The sequence below is a fragment of the Tachysurus vachellii genome, chromosome 10 (genome assembly GCF_030014155.1).
Source record: "Tachysurus vachellii isolate PV-2020 chromosome 10, HZAU_Pvac_v1, whole genome shotgun sequence".
Taxonomy (NCBI): Eukaryota; Metazoa; Chordata; class Actinopteri; order Siluriformes; family Bagridae; genus Tachysurus; species Tachysurus vachellii.
The window spans coordinates 19,623,177-19,637,259 of NC_083469.1; the positions used below are offsets into that span (position 1 = coordinate 19,623,177).

A 14,083-nucleotide genomic window follows, 5' to 3' on the forward strand; every position below is an offset into this window, starting at 1 on the left:
AAAAATGTCCAACAAATGTTCTTTATTATTATAAAAATATATTTATTTAAAGTTTTAATAAAATAAATAAACCAATAGACTAAAATAGCTAATAATAAAGTATATTAACTAATTAAGTAAGGACATTATTAATATATTAATATATATAAGTGTAACTGAAATGTATTAAAGTGTATGTGTTACAAATGGAAACATAAAAAAAAAATAATAATAATAATAGTAATAATAATAATAATCTCCATCATCCTCGTTGTGACGTGAGGTCGCGAGCTTCCTGAACCTGTCCATCTTTGACGTCATCTGCGTGTTTGTTGTTGTATAATTGTTTATTTATATTTAAACTGGCTCCATAGTGATAGTTTAAATTAAAACACTGCTTGTTCGCCGATAAACATCGTCTCGATTATCAGCACTCTACAACTTCTGACACAACTGAACTCTACAACTTCTGACACAACTGAACTCTACAACTTCTGACACAACTGAACTCTACATCTTCCGAAGACACGATGGCTGTAAGAGGATTTCTACCGGACCTGAAGAGCTGGACTGTAGGTGAGATCGCTCGTGCTGCGGGTCTCGTCGCTTTCTCTGCCGGTGCGGGTTACTGCATTTACCGCAGCCTACGGAGAGAAAGAGCTCCTCCGGACCGCACTCAGCCTTCTCACGGTAGGAGGAGCTTTATCCTACCATGTGACTTTAATGTTTCACTGGTTTTACAATAAATCCTGTTGATGTTACAGTGTTACAGTCTAATGTTATGTAGCTCACAAGCGACCTCGTCTATGTAGACAATTAGCCTCATGCTAGTTATCGTGCTAGCGAACTTGGCTACTTGTTTAAATTACACTATAAAATGCTTACAATTGGCTCAACAAGTTATTTTATTTCCATTATGAATTATTTTATGTATTTCATATCATATCTACTTGTCTGTTTTCTGTAGTTATTACACAATTTATTGGTAAATATAATCGTTAGCCTAATGTTAGCTAACCTGCTAGCGACCTTAGCGGTCAGTTTAAATTACATACTAAAATCCTGAAAGGAGTTGATGAACGTAGCTCACGAGACTTTAGTTTATTTCCACAATATAATATTCAAGCCCATTAAAAAGTGACTTTTCACAACCCTGACTACTGGATTTACACTAAATCCTACTTGGACTAGTGATTAGTCAGATCTAAAGGGCTTGGTTGTCTACCTAGAGAACTTCACTAATCATTTCATTTACACATCATAGTGAGTATAAAGGTAGTTAGTTTGCTGAACTCAGATTTAACAATTCAGGATGATTTTTTAACAGATTTGTGTGGTGGACAGGGGCAGGAGGTTTTAGAGGGTTTTATCATTTCACATCAAATGTACAGTGAATTTAAACAAGCTGACTACAAATGTTACAATTTGGCTGTTTCTTCATAAACTAATTATTAATACAATTCACAGGGTTTTTAACGTTTAAGCATTAATAGGAAACTTTGATATTGTGTAGTTAAGTTGTAATTCTCATTCACATAAAACTCAATGCAGAGCCTGTGGACGTGCTGAGGGAATCATTGGATACTCCCTCTCTCCTCCAGGTATGTATCAGGTCAATAGTAACATTTTAACACTGTTTGAAACGTGTAGGCCACGTTTGTCTAAGTGTGTGTGTGTGTGTGTGTGTGTGCGTCAAGGTCGTTGAGCCAATTCTGCAACTGCCGCCCACCGAACCTCAAGACGAACCTTCAGCCGTCATTCTGGTAAACAAATCTTTCATTTATTTGCTAAAGCAGATCACTGGATTTTACCAGGTTGCATTTTCTGTAAAGGATGTTAGTATGAATCTGCTATGATAAGCAGCTCTTATGATCTTCGTGCTCTACATATCACAGCCGCTCGATGCTGGTGAACCGAACAGCGCTTGCTGCGATGTTCAGTTCGTGTCTGCAGATTCCTCATCCTCCCAGTCTGAGGTATTCTACAGTTCTGCAGCTGAGATACAAACACACAAACACCCTTCGCTACAAGTTTTAATGTCTAGTTTTGTTTCACTATTTCTAGCCAGTGGACATCAGGAGAGTCATCCCCGGAATGATAAGGGGTCCAGAGAGTCGGCTCTGCGGGCTCGAAACCGTAGAGACGCACCACTCGATTCACAAAGTAAACTTTTCCTTTAGGGAATGAAGAATATTGAACAAATTAATATTTAGTGATGAAAATTGACATTTTTGATTTGACATGATTTTTAGAAGAGCACATTTGTGGTCATAGATCATGAATTTGGTCTAATTGACATTTGCAGGGATTCCCTTATTATACCAGATACGAGGAGAGTTTCCCTGTCATTCAGCTAAGTGATTATTCATTGTGGCATCAAAAAATGTTATTAATTGCAGTGACTAAATTGAGTTTGTGTGTTTTAAGGTTGTTGAGCCACATCTTCATTTGCTGCCCAACGAACAACAAGAAGACCCATCAGCTGTTCTTCTGGTAACCAAAGCTTTCGTTTATTTACTAAACCCAATCACTGGATTTTACAAGGTTCTTTTTACTGAACAGAATATCAGTATGAACCTGCTATGATCAGAAGCACTTATGATCTTCCTGCTCTAATTTTCACAGCCACTCGATGCTGGTGAGCTGATCAGCGCTTGCCGAAACATTCAGTTCCTCTCTGCAGACACCTCCATCTCCCAGTCTGAGGTATTCTACAGTGTAGCAGCTATGATACAAACACACAAACACTCTTCTTTACAAGTTCTAATGTTTAGTTTTGTTTCTCTATCTCTAGTCAGTGAACATCAGGACATACCTCTTGTGGATGATAAGGGGCCCAGAGTGTCGTCTTTGCTGGTTTACAACCACAAAGACACAATCCATCAATCACATGGTAATCGCAGACCTAAGTACTCTGATGAAGAGAATTGACCTTGATGCATTTTAGATACGCACCTTTGTGAAATAGATCTTGAGTTTCGGCTGTTTGTCATTTGCAGGGATTCCCTTATCATACCACCACAGAGGATTGTTTCACTGGCATACAGGTAAGGGCTTATTTGTTGTGGCATCACAAAACTTTTGTTAATTGCAGTGATTAATTGTGTTCATTTTAAATTGTTCTCTTCAGGTTGAATCTGGGAGGGTTACAGAATTTATTTCCTGTAACCGAGTGGAGACCGACATCATCGTGCCAGGTTTTTATTATGTGGTAAGTTTATTGCACTTTCATAAAATGTGTATTGTTGTTAGTAACTTTTTGAATTTGTCTGCAGTGTCAATTTTTTTTTATTCAACAGCAAACCATTAAACAGGTGACCTGCACTTACCTGTTTGTGGGTAAAGATGGGCAAATGGACACCTCCACTTGGGAGAAGGAAGAGGTTCCCGTTCCATATGCGGTAATTCCATGTTTCACACCTGATGTGTATCTACATTTGCTGCTATTCACCTGAACGGGAGGCTGTAAAATCTACTGTGCAAGTTTTAACGATTCATTGATTTGGCTTGCAGGAGAGTGACGAGAGCTTTAACCCAGAGGAGATGGAGGTGCCCTTTATTTGGTATGAAACTCTTCACTGTTTAATGGTGTAATGTTGTATTGTGTGTTTAACATACACTAAGTATTTACATGTCCTGTTTCTTAGCTGCCATCTTTCAGACAGAGGGGTTACTGATGTCGGCCTGAAGCTGCCCGCTCTCCGTGAGGCGTTCGCTGTGAGTAAAACCTTTTTCCGGCTGCTGTTATTGCGCAGGTAAAGTCCACTCGGCTTTAATTTATATTGTGTGCTGTCTCATGTTCAGACCCTGCTTGCCAGCATCCACAACCAGAACTTCCTGTTCCTGGTGGGAAAGAAGATCGTCATGCGTCTGGCAGCGGCTAACATCCAGGTGACTTAAGGATGATGAAAGAGCGATTCGTTTTAGTGACGAAAATACTTTGTTACTCAGCCAATTGAAAACCATAGCCAGTGAGTCACAGACATGTTTTGTTTGTTTTAACAGGACGTGGTTGGGGTGAAGTTGGCCTACGAGGCCTTGATTCGATTCCTGAGGACGCCTTCTCATCAGGATTCGATTGAGGCAGAGATCTCCTCCTGTGTAAGCTAATAATTGCCTGTGTGAAGTGACATGTTTAAATATAGTAGATTTGTATAATATAGTAAACAGGACTCTAATATGTAATGCTAATTTCTTTTTGTAACTCTTCTCCTCTGTGCAGGTCCCCCACTACAACTTCCTGGATGTTTTTTTTGAGCTGATTCTGTTCCGCCATTTCAGAAGTGGCTCAACACTTGAGACAGTAAGTGACTGATCAGGAGATGTATAAATGATGTTGAATGTAAATTCAGAAGATGTAACCTTTAACCCTGATAGGACATGGCATTAATGAAGCTTGTTGTTTTCCTTTCCTAAAGTTTAATGGAGGATTCTTGGAGCGCCTGCTCGAGCTCATCAGCATGTGGGATGTGGACGTGTGGGAGCCTGCAGCAGAGCTGTACTTCACAGTGCTTATCGTAAGTGTTTGAATATCTTCTGATGCCACGATACACAAATTCTCAGGATTGTATCTTAAACTCAGTGACGCTGTGTTGGATGTGTGTGTGTGTGTGTAATTTGTCAACAGGATCACCTAACACAGCTTGCTGAAGTACTGTTCTCTCAGCCTCTGGAGCTGTACAGTGACCCAGCAGCCTTAGCCACCACGGTTCAGCATCTTCTCAAGAAGCACGTCCAGCAGATGATGGACACTTTGGAGAAGCTCTGAGCAATGTCTTTTGTTTATCGCTTTATATTTTCTTCTTCTGATTCGTTTTATGTTCGTTCTTTTCCCTCACTTCTTTCCCTACATTGCTCAAGCTCTCCACAGGTAAGTATGAATTCATTTTATTTCTATTTTTGATTAAGATTTTAAAAATCACTTTTCTTTCCTATAGGTTTGTACAGTCAACCCCAGGACTGAAGACGGGCTTAACCCTAGGATCCCTCATCCCTTAATAATTATCCCATATTAATCTATCCCTCTATTCCTGTCCCACTCCCCTATTCCTATAGATACTAAATAGGTTAATAGATTTTTTTGTAAATAAACTTATTGTTATATAGTGCTTATATTATTTAATAAATGTTTACATTTGTTTCTATTACAGTCTAATTCGGATTATTTTTTATTCATCACATGATATACATATATAATTTTCCTTTTAAAAGCACAACACAAAATGAATGTTTCATTCATCTAAAGATCATTTTTAAAAACAAATTCAGAACCTTTAAATGATTTACTAAAACGTGAGAAATGACAAATAACAAAATTCAGATATTTATACTCTTGGATCATTTGTGTGATGGCCCCAAACTGTGGAACAATATTTAACGTTTAAAGAATTGCATAATTGTAAATTATTTATTAATTTATATATTAATTATATAAATTATACAGTGTCATAGGAAGTCTTTCTCTGTTGGCTTCCTCTGCTGTGTTCTCTACAGCCATGGTAATTAAATGTGCTTCTCTCTCTCTCTCTCTCTCTCTCTCTCTCTCTCTCTCTCTTTCTCTTTCCCATTTCCTCGTTTTTCAGCAGAAAATATATTTTACAGATAATTTCCTGTTTTTAAATGTTTGACATTGATTTTCACAGATTTAGTTGATAGTGGAGCTGCCCCTGCTGACACCCCAACTGCCTGACACCCCAACTGCGTGAAATCCCAGCTGCCTGACACCCCAACTGCGTGAAACCCCAGCTGGCTGACACCCCAACTGCGTGAAACCCCAGCTGGCTGACACCCCAACTGCCTGACACCCCACCTGCGTGAAACCCCAACTGCCTGAAACCCCAGCTGCGTGACACCCCAGCTGCCTGACACCCCAGCTGCCTGACACCCCAGCTGCTTGACACCCCAGCTGCTTGACACCCCAGCTGCCTGACACCCCAACTGCCTGACACCCCAACTGCCTGACACCCCAGCTGACTAACACCCCAGCTGCCTGACACCCCAGCTGCGTGACACCCCAAATTCCTGACACCCCAACTGCCTAACACCCCAGCTGCATGACACCCCAGCTGCGTGACACCCCAAATTCCTGACACCCCAGCTGCCTGACACCCCAGCTGCCTGACACCCCAGCTGCCTGACACCCCATCTTCCTGGCCTGCCCTTTAGATACACCTCTACTGTGTAATTTGAGTAATACTTTATTATCTGTGTAATAAGAAGGAGTCTTCATTGTACATTGCAGTACAAACCCTGAATAAATACATCCAGGGACAACAATCAATTGCGTATTATGTGTCATTATGTGTTAACAGTTTGTAAAACTGTTACTCAGATCAATAAAGAAGAAATATTTGTGACATGTAATCTTGGAAAAAGTATTATTCATAGGTAAATATTATATTATTATGAATATAATCTAATATAAGATATAGTTTTTCTAAACTTTCAGGATCCTAGAGATCTCTTGTATGATGACTCCAGTATGTAAAAACACTGATCACTTCTCTGTCCTTGCAGGCTGCTTTAATCAACCCATTCATAGATGTCCATAATTTTCTGTCCTTTTGAGTAATGAATTAGTTATGGGATTAGTTTCCATTGATATACTGATGGTACCCAGTTATATATCTTTTCAAAACCAGATGAAATATCTAAATTGTATAAATCAACTGAGTCCATTAAAGAGATAAAAGACTCGATGAGCTGTAATTTTCTATTGTTAAATACTGGTAAGACAGAACTACTACTTATTGGCCCAAAAACCAGTACACAGAAGCTCTCACAATTCAACTTGTCTTTTGAAAATCATATCGGCCATATTACAAAAACAGCCTTCTTCCACCTTAGAAATATTGCCAAGCTAAGAAACATCCTATCTGTATCTGATGCTGAGAAGCTAGTTCATGCATTCATGACCTCCAGACTGGACTATTGTAATGCGTTACTATGTAGTTGTCCTGCATCTTCAATAAATAGGCTACAGTTAGTCCACAATGCAGCTGCTAGAGTTCTTACCAGGACAAGAAAATATGATCATATAACCCCAATTTTATCATCTCTACACTGGCTATTTGTTAAGTTTAGAATTAATTACAAACTGCTGCTACTTACTTACAATGCTCTAAATGGTTTATCTCCCATGTATCTAACTAGTCTTTTAACATGTTACAATCCTTCATGGTCTCTGAGATCACAAAACTCAGGACTTCTGGTAGTTCCCAGAATATCAAAATCTACTAAAGGCGTAGAGCGTTTTCTCTCAAGGTTTCTTCCTTTACCATCCAAGGGGTTTTTTCCTTGCCACAGTCGCTTCAGTCACCTCAGACTTGCTCATTATGGATACAACACATTCAAATATACCTAAAATTAATCCTGAATTTTTCTATAATAGTCATCTTTATATTCAAATTTTGTTTTATGTTTTAAGTTCTGTAAAGCTGATTTGAGACCATTTCAATTGTTAAAAGCGCTATACAAATAAACTTGCCCTTGAATTTGAATTTATTTTACCATAGCTTGTTAGCTTGAATAACTTGTTCTCTTTTCATAGACAATTATGTACACTTTCTCTTATCTCATTTTAGGGCTACACACTGCATAAAGGAGACTCTCAAATGAAGCTAGATTTATCCCTGTATAAGTGTCTGTTAGATACATTTTAACAGTACAAGTCTGATTAATAACCACAAAGAAATAAAAGGTGACATTCTTCACTTTTGCTTCGTTCTTTATTTACTGTTTTTGCAGGTCGAAGCTGCTCGATAAAACAACAGCAAAATGATTTTGAAATTAACAATTCAAATACCTTCAGGGGACGTTGTATTATAAAAAGCTGCTGCTCTTTTCTTCTGTCATTTTCTTGTAACCTTCTCGATTCTCTCACATGCTAAAGTAATTAAATAAGTAGCTATGTATAATGTAGTTCATTTTCTTCAGCAAACCACTGCTCATTCAAATTAAAACAGAATACTGAGTGGGTAGAATAATGAACATATTTGCTCAGATTTCTTAAATCACAACCAAAACCAGACCAATAATTCCATCTAAAACTCTGTCTATAAACAAGTAGCCATCAGATTCTTTAGAATTCGCCTCAGGCACCCAAAAGTAAAATAAACGTAATATCCAAATGCATTTTGTATCTACAAAGAGCGTTATAAGTCTTCTGTTTCCCTTTCTGTATTTCTTATACTAAAAGAACTCCAAGGCTCCCAGATTAAAACTGTAAGGTAAATTTCCATTACAGCAGGTCTGAGGACTTGAAGAACCATCCCACCCTCATACCACCACAGTGTTGCTGTAATTATAAAAAGTCTAATAACCTTTTCTTTTTTTACATCGTCTACATTTTACCCGCAGTAATCACAGTCAAATGGCTTTTACAAGGGCATTTGGTCACAGCAAATATATCCCCAAATCAAGCTTAAATACAGTGGAGTCGGCTTGATCGAAAAGGTTCCACTTTTGAGAGCAGAAAGTGCAGAGGAACGATGATGGACCATTTAGGCTTTGAGCTGAAACTGAATCGTTAACTTAGTAGTTGTGAATGTTGCAGCCAGGAAGTGTGCAAGCGTGACGCAGTTCATTAAAAAAGGTGGTGAAATGGTCAGGCAGTTACAGAAGCATGTGTGTTTAACAGATCAGACAGATTACTTAATGTCATCCCATCGTTTTGCCAGCAGATGGCGACAAAGGATTCTTGGATTATTTTTAAAATGATTTATTTATTACAATTTCTTTTACAGTCAGTGACCTGCATTTATGAGTACTGTGTGCATATTTACAAACCTCTTCACACAGTTAGCACAACAACGGTCTATGTGGACTGAAGCACCTTTCATTGACTTGCATTATGCAAAAGCATTAAATAACCTCAGCTTTCAAACTTCATGAATTCTTATATCATTCAAACTCACCATTCAACAAAACTAAACGTATCTACCGAACATTTTTCACGTTTTCATTCTGTTTTAAAAACTAATCAATATAACTAAAAATGTCCAACAAATGTTCTTTATTATTATAAAAATATATTTATTTAAAGTTTTAATAAAATAAATAAACCAATAGACTAAAATAGCTAATAATAAAGTATATTAACTAATTAAGTAAGGACATTATTAATATATTAAGATATATAAGTGTAACTGAAATGTATTAAAGTGTATGTGTTACAAATGGAAACATAAAAAAATAATAATAATAATAATAATAATAGTAATAATAATAATAATCTCCATCATCCTCGTTGTGACGTGAGGTCGCGAGCTTCCTGAACCTGTCCATCTTTGACGTCATCTGCGTGTTTGTTGTTGTATAATTGTTTATTTATATTTAAACTGGCTCCATAGTGATAGTTTAAATTAAAACACTGCTTGTTCGCCGATAAACATCGTCTCGATTATCAGCACTCTACAACTTCTGACACAACTGAACTCTACAACTTCTGACACAACTGAACTCTACAACTTCTGACACAACTGAACTCTACATCTTCCGAAGACACGATGGCTGTAAGAGGATTTCTACCGGACCTGAAGAGCTGGACTGTAGGTGAGATCGCTCGTGCTGCGGGTCTCGTCGCTTTCTCTGCCGGTGCGGGTTACTGCATTTACCGCAGCCTACGGAGAGAAAGAGCTCCTCCGGACCGCACTCAGCCTTCTCACGGTAGGAGGAGCTTTATCCTACCATGTGACTTTAATGTTTCACTGGTTTTACAATAAATCCTGTTGATGTTACAGTGTTACAGTCTAATGTTATGTAGCTCACAAGCGACCTCGTCTATGTAGACAATTAGCCTCATGCTAGTTATCGTGCTAGCGAACTTGGCTACTTGTTTAAATTACACTATAAAATGCTTACAATTGGCTCAACAAGTTATTTTATTTCCATTATGAATTATTTTATGTATTTCATATCATATCTACTTGTCTGTTTTCTGTAGTTATTACACAATTTATTGGTAAATATAATCGTTAGCCTAATGTTAGCTAACCTGCTAGCGACCTTAGCGGTCAGTTTAAATTACATACTAAAATCCTGAAAGGAGTTGATGAACGTAGCTCACGAGACTTTAGTTTATTTCCACAATATAATATTCAAGCCCATTAAAAAGTGACTTTTCACAACCCTGACTACTGGATTTACACTAAATCCTACTTGGACTAGTGATTAGTCAGATCTAAAGGGCTTGGTTGTCTACCTAGAGAACTTCACTAATCATTTCATTTACACATCATAGTGAGTATAAAGGTAGTTAGTTTGCTGAACTCAGATTTAACAATTCAGGATGATTTTTTAACAGATTTGTGTGGTGGACAGGGGCAGGAGGTTTTAGAGGGTTTTATCATTTCACATCAAATGTACAGTGAATTTAAACAAGCTGACTACAAATGTTACAATTTGGCTGTTTCTTCATAAACTAATTATTAATACAATTCACAGGGTTTTTAACGTTTAAGCATTAATAGGAAACTTTGATATTGTGTAGTTAAGTTGTAATTCTCATTCACATAAAACTCAATGCAGAGCCTGTGGACGTGCTGAGGGAATCATTGGATACTCCCTCTCTCCTCCAGGTATGTATCAGGTCAATAGTAACATTTTAACACTGTTTGAAACGTGTAGGCCACGTTTGTCTAAGTGTGTGTGTGTGTGTGTGTGTGTGTGCGTCAAGGTCGTTGAGCCAATTCTGCAACTGCCGCCCACCGAACCTCAAGACGAACCTTCAGCCGTCATTCTGGTAAACAAATCTTTCATTTATTTGCTAAAGCAGATCACTGGATTTTACCAGGTTGCATTTTCTGTAAAGGATGTTAGTATGAATCTGCTATGATAAGCAGCTCTTATGATCTTCGTGCTCTACATATCACAGCCGCTCGATGCTGGTGAACCGAACAGCGCTTGCTGCGATGTTCGGTTCGTGTCTGCAGATTCCTCATCCTCCCAGTCTGAGGTATTCTACAGTTCTGCAGCTGAGATACAAACACACAAACACCCTTCGCTACAAGTTTTAATGTCTAGTTTTGTTTCACTATTTCTAGCCAGTGGACATCAGGAGAGTCATCCCCGGAATGATAAGGGGTCCAGAGAGTCGGCTCTGCGGGCTCGAAACCGTAGAGACGCACCACTCGATTCACAAAGTAAACTTTTCCTTTAGGGAATGAAGAATATTGAACAAATTAATATTTAGTGATGAAAATTGACATTTTTGATTTGACATGATTTTTAGAAGAGCACATTTGTGGTCATAGATCATGAATTTGGTCTAATTGACATTTGCAGGGATTCCCTTATTATACCAGATACGAGGAGAGTTTCCCTGTCATTCAGCTAAGTGATTATTCATTGTGGCATCAAAAAATGTTATTAATTGCAGTGACTAAATTGAGTTTGTGTGTTTTAAGGTTGTTGAGCCACATCTTCATTTGCTGCCCAACGAACAACAAGAAGACCCATCAGCTGTTCTTCTGGTAACCAAAGCTTTCGTTTATTTACTAAACCCACTCACTGGATTTTACAAGGTTCTTTTTACTGAACAGAATATCAGTATGAACCTGCTATGATCAGAAGCACTTATGATCTTCCTGCTCTAATTTTCACAGCCACTCGATGCTGGTGAGCTGATCAGCGCTTGCCGAAACATTCAGTTCCTCTCTGCAGACACCTCCATCTCCCAGTCTGAGGTATTCTACAGTGTAGCAGCTATGATACAAACACACAAACACTCTTCTTTACAAGTTCTAATGTTTAGTTTTGTTTCTCTATCTCTAGTCAGTGAACATCAGGACATACCTCTTGTGGATGATAAGGGGCCCAGAGTGTCGTCTTTGCTGGTTTACAACCACAAAGACACAATCCATCAATCACATGGTAATCGCAGACCTAAGTACTCTGATGAAGAGAATTGACCTTGATGCATTTTAGATACGCACCTTTGTGAAATAGATCTTGAGTTTCGGCTGTTTGTCATTTGCAGGGATTCCCTTATCATACCACCACAGAGGATTGTTTCACTGGCATACAGGTAAGGGCTTATTTGTTGTGGCATCACAAAACTTTTGTTAATTGCAGTGATTAATTGTGTTCATTTTAAATTGTTCTCTTCAGGTTGAATCTGGGAGGGTTACAGAATTTATTTCCTGTAACCGAGTGGAGACCGACATCATCGTGCCAGGTTTTTATTATGTGGTAAGTTTATTGCACTTTCATAAAATGTGTATTGTTGTTAGTAACTTTTTGAATTTGTCTGCAGTGTCAATTTTTTTTTATTCAACAGCAAACCATTAAACAGGTGACCTGCACTTACCTGTTTGTGGGTAAAGATGGGCAAATGGACACCTCCACTTGGGAGAAGGAAGAGGTTCCCGTTCCATATGCGGTAATTCCATGTTTCACACCTGATGTGTATCTACATTTGCTGCTATTCACCTGAACGGGAGGCTGTAAAATCTACTGTGCAAGTTTTAACGATTCATTGATTTGGCTTGCAGGAGAGTGACGAGAGCTTTAACCCAGAGGAGATGGAGGTGCCCTTTATTTGGTATGAAACTCTTCACTGTTTAATGGTGTAATGTTGTATTGTGTGTTTAACATACACTAAGTATTTACATGTCCTGTTTCTTAGCTGCCATCTTTCAGACAGAGGGGTTACTGATGTCGGCCTGAAGCTGCCCGCTCTCCGTGAGGCGTTCGCTGTGAGTAAAACCTTTTTCCGGCTGCTGTTATTGCGCAGGTAAAGTCCACTCGGCTTTAATTTATATTGTGTGCTGTCTCATGTTCAGACCCTGCTTGCCAGCATCCACAACCAGAACTTCCTGTTCCTGGTGGGAAAGAAGATCGTCATGCGTCTGGCAGCGGCTAACATCCAGGTGACTTAAGGATGATGAAAGAGCGATTCGTTTTAGTGACGAAAATACTTTGTTACTCAGCCAATTGAAAACCATAGCCAGTGAGTCACAGACATGTTTTGTTTGTTTTAACAGGACGTGGTTGGGGTGAAGTTGGCCTACGAGGCCTTGATTCGATTCCTGAGGACGCCTTCTCATCAGGATTCGATTGAGGCAGAGATCTCCTCCTGTGTAAGCTAATAATTGCCTGTGTGAAGTGACATGTTTAAATATAGTAGATTTGTATAATATAGTAAACAGGACTCTAATATGTAATGCTAATTTCTTTTTGTAACTCTTCTCCTCTGTGCAGGTCCCCCACTACAACTTCCTGGATGTTTTTTTTGAGCTGATTCTGTTCCGCCATTTCAGAAGTGGCTCAACACTTGAGACAGTAAGTGACTGATCAGGAGATGTATAAATGATGTTGAATGTAAATTCAGAAGATGTAACCTTTAACCCTGATAGGACATGGCATTAATGAAGCTTGTTGTTTTCCTTTCCTAAAGTTTAATGGAGGATTCTTGGAGCGCCTGCTCGAGCTCATCAGCATGTGGGATGTGGACGTGTGGGAGCCTGCAGCAGAGCTGTACTTCACAGTGCTTATCGTAAGTGTTTGAATATCTTCTGATGCCACGATACACAAATTCTCAGGATTGTATCTTAAACTCAGTGACGCTGTGTTGGATGTGTGTGTGTGTGTGTAATTTGTCAACAGGATCACCTAACACAGCTTGCTGAAGTACTGTTCTCTCAGCCTCTGGAGCTGTACAGTGACCCAGCAGCCTTAGCCACCACGGTTCAGCATCTTCTCAAGAAGCACGTCCAGCAGATGATGGACACTTTGGAGAAGCTCTGAGCAATGTCTTTTGTTTATCGCTTTATATTTTCTTCTTCTGATTCGTTTTATGTTCGTTCTTTTCCCTCACTTCTTTCCCTACATTGCTCAAGCTCTCCACAGGTAAGTATGAATTCATTTTATTTCTATTTTTGATTAAGATTTTAAAAATCACTTTTCTTTCCTATAGGTTTGTACAGTCAACCCCAGGACTGAAGACGGGCTTAACCCTAGGATCCCTCATCCCTTAATAATTATCCCATATTAATCTATCCCTCTATTCCTGTCCCACTCCCCTATTCCTATAGATACTAAATAGGTTAATAGATTTTTTTGTAAATAAACTTATTGTTATATAGTGCTTATATTATTTAATAAA

General features: G+C 38.6%; 2 protein-coding genes across 4 annotated transcripts; both read left to right on the forward strand.

The window, feature by feature from the left end:
* Positions 1 to 268: 268 nt before the first annotated feature.
* Positions 269 to 5,815, forward strand: LOC132852895 (uncharacterized). Of its 2 annotated transcripts, XM_060880401.1 has the most exons (18): positions 269 to 669; positions 1,531 to 1,580; positions 1,677 to 1,742; positions 1,875 to 1,955; positions 2,044 to 2,142; positions 2,407 to 2,472; positions 2,605 to 2,685; positions 2,774 to 2,872; positions 2,979 to 3,026; positions 3,110 to 3,190; positions 3,279 to 3,380; positions 3,493 to 3,542; positions 3,627 to 3,696; positions 3,784 to 3,870; positions 3,985 to 4,080; positions 4,202 to 4,282; positions 4,398 to 4,496; positions 4,607 to 5,815. In XM_060880401.1, the coding sequence occupies exons 1-18, from the start codon at positions 510 to 512 to the stop codon at positions 4,745 to 4,747; spliced, it is 1,557 nt and encodes a 518-aa protein (XP_060736384.1). In that variant the 5' UTR covers positions 269 to 509; the 3' UTR covers positions 4,748 to 5,815. The 2 variants fall into 2 exon arrangements, with proteins under 2 accessions (XP_060736384.1, XP_060736385.1); XM_060880402.1 differs by lacking the exons at positions 1,875 to 1,955; positions 2,044 to 2,142 and having other exon boundaries at positions 271 to 669.
* Positions 5,816 to 9,244: 3,429 nt separating this feature from the next.
* LOC132852206 (uncharacterized) lies at positions 9,245 to 14,060 on the forward strand. 2 transcript variants are annotated; one of them, XM_060879283.1, is made up of 18 exons: positions 9,245 to 9,645; positions 10,507 to 10,556; positions 10,655 to 10,720; positions 10,853 to 10,933; positions 11,022 to 11,120; positions 11,385 to 11,450; positions 11,583 to 11,663; positions 11,752 to 11,850; positions 11,957 to 12,004; positions 12,088 to 12,168; positions 12,257 to 12,358; positions 12,471 to 12,520; positions 12,605 to 12,674; positions 12,762 to 12,848; positions 12,963 to 13,058; positions 13,180 to 13,260; positions 13,376 to 13,474; positions 13,585 to 14,060. In XM_060879283.1, the coding sequence occupies exons 1-18, from the start codon at positions 9,486 to 9,488 to the stop codon at positions 13,723 to 13,725; spliced, it is 1,557 nt and encodes a 518-aa protein (XP_060735266.1). In that variant the 5' UTR covers positions 9,245 to 9,485; the 3' UTR covers positions 13,726 to 14,060. The 2 variants fall into 2 exon arrangements, with proteins under 2 accessions (XP_060735266.1, XP_060735267.1); XM_060879284.1 differs by lacking the exon at positions 9,245 to 9,645 and adding an exon at positions 9,726 to 10,218 and having other exon boundaries at positions 10,655 to 10,933.
* The last annotated feature ends 23 nt before the right edge of the window (positions 14,061 to 14,083 follow it).

Bases quoted from the DNA above. Each gene is read 5' to 3' on its own strand.
- LOC132852206 (XM_060879283.1), top strand. From the start codon at position 9,486: ATGGCTGTAAGAGGATTTCTACCGGACCTGAAGAGCTGGACTGTAGGT. The intron at 11,121-11,384 runs GTAAACTTTTCC...GTGTGTTTTAAG, and splicing joins CGCACCACTCGATTCACAAA to GTTGTTGAGCCACATCTTCA. The intron at 11,451-11,582 runs GTAACCAAAGCT...TAATTTTCACAG, and splicing joins ACCCATCAGCTGTTCTTCTG to CCACTCGATGCTGGTGAGCT.
- LOC132852895 (XM_060880401.1), top strand. From the start codon at position 510: ATGGCTGTAAGAGGATTTCTACCGGACCTGAAGAGCTGGACTGTAGGT. The intron at 1,581-1,676 runs GTATGTATCAGG...GTGTGCGTCAAG, and splicing joins ATACTCCCTCTCTCCTCCAG to GTCGTTGAGCCAATTCTGCA. The intron at 3,871-3,984 runs GTGACTTAAGGA...TTGTTTTAACAG, and splicing joins TGGCAGCGGCTAACATCCAG to GACGTGGTTGGGGTGAAGTT.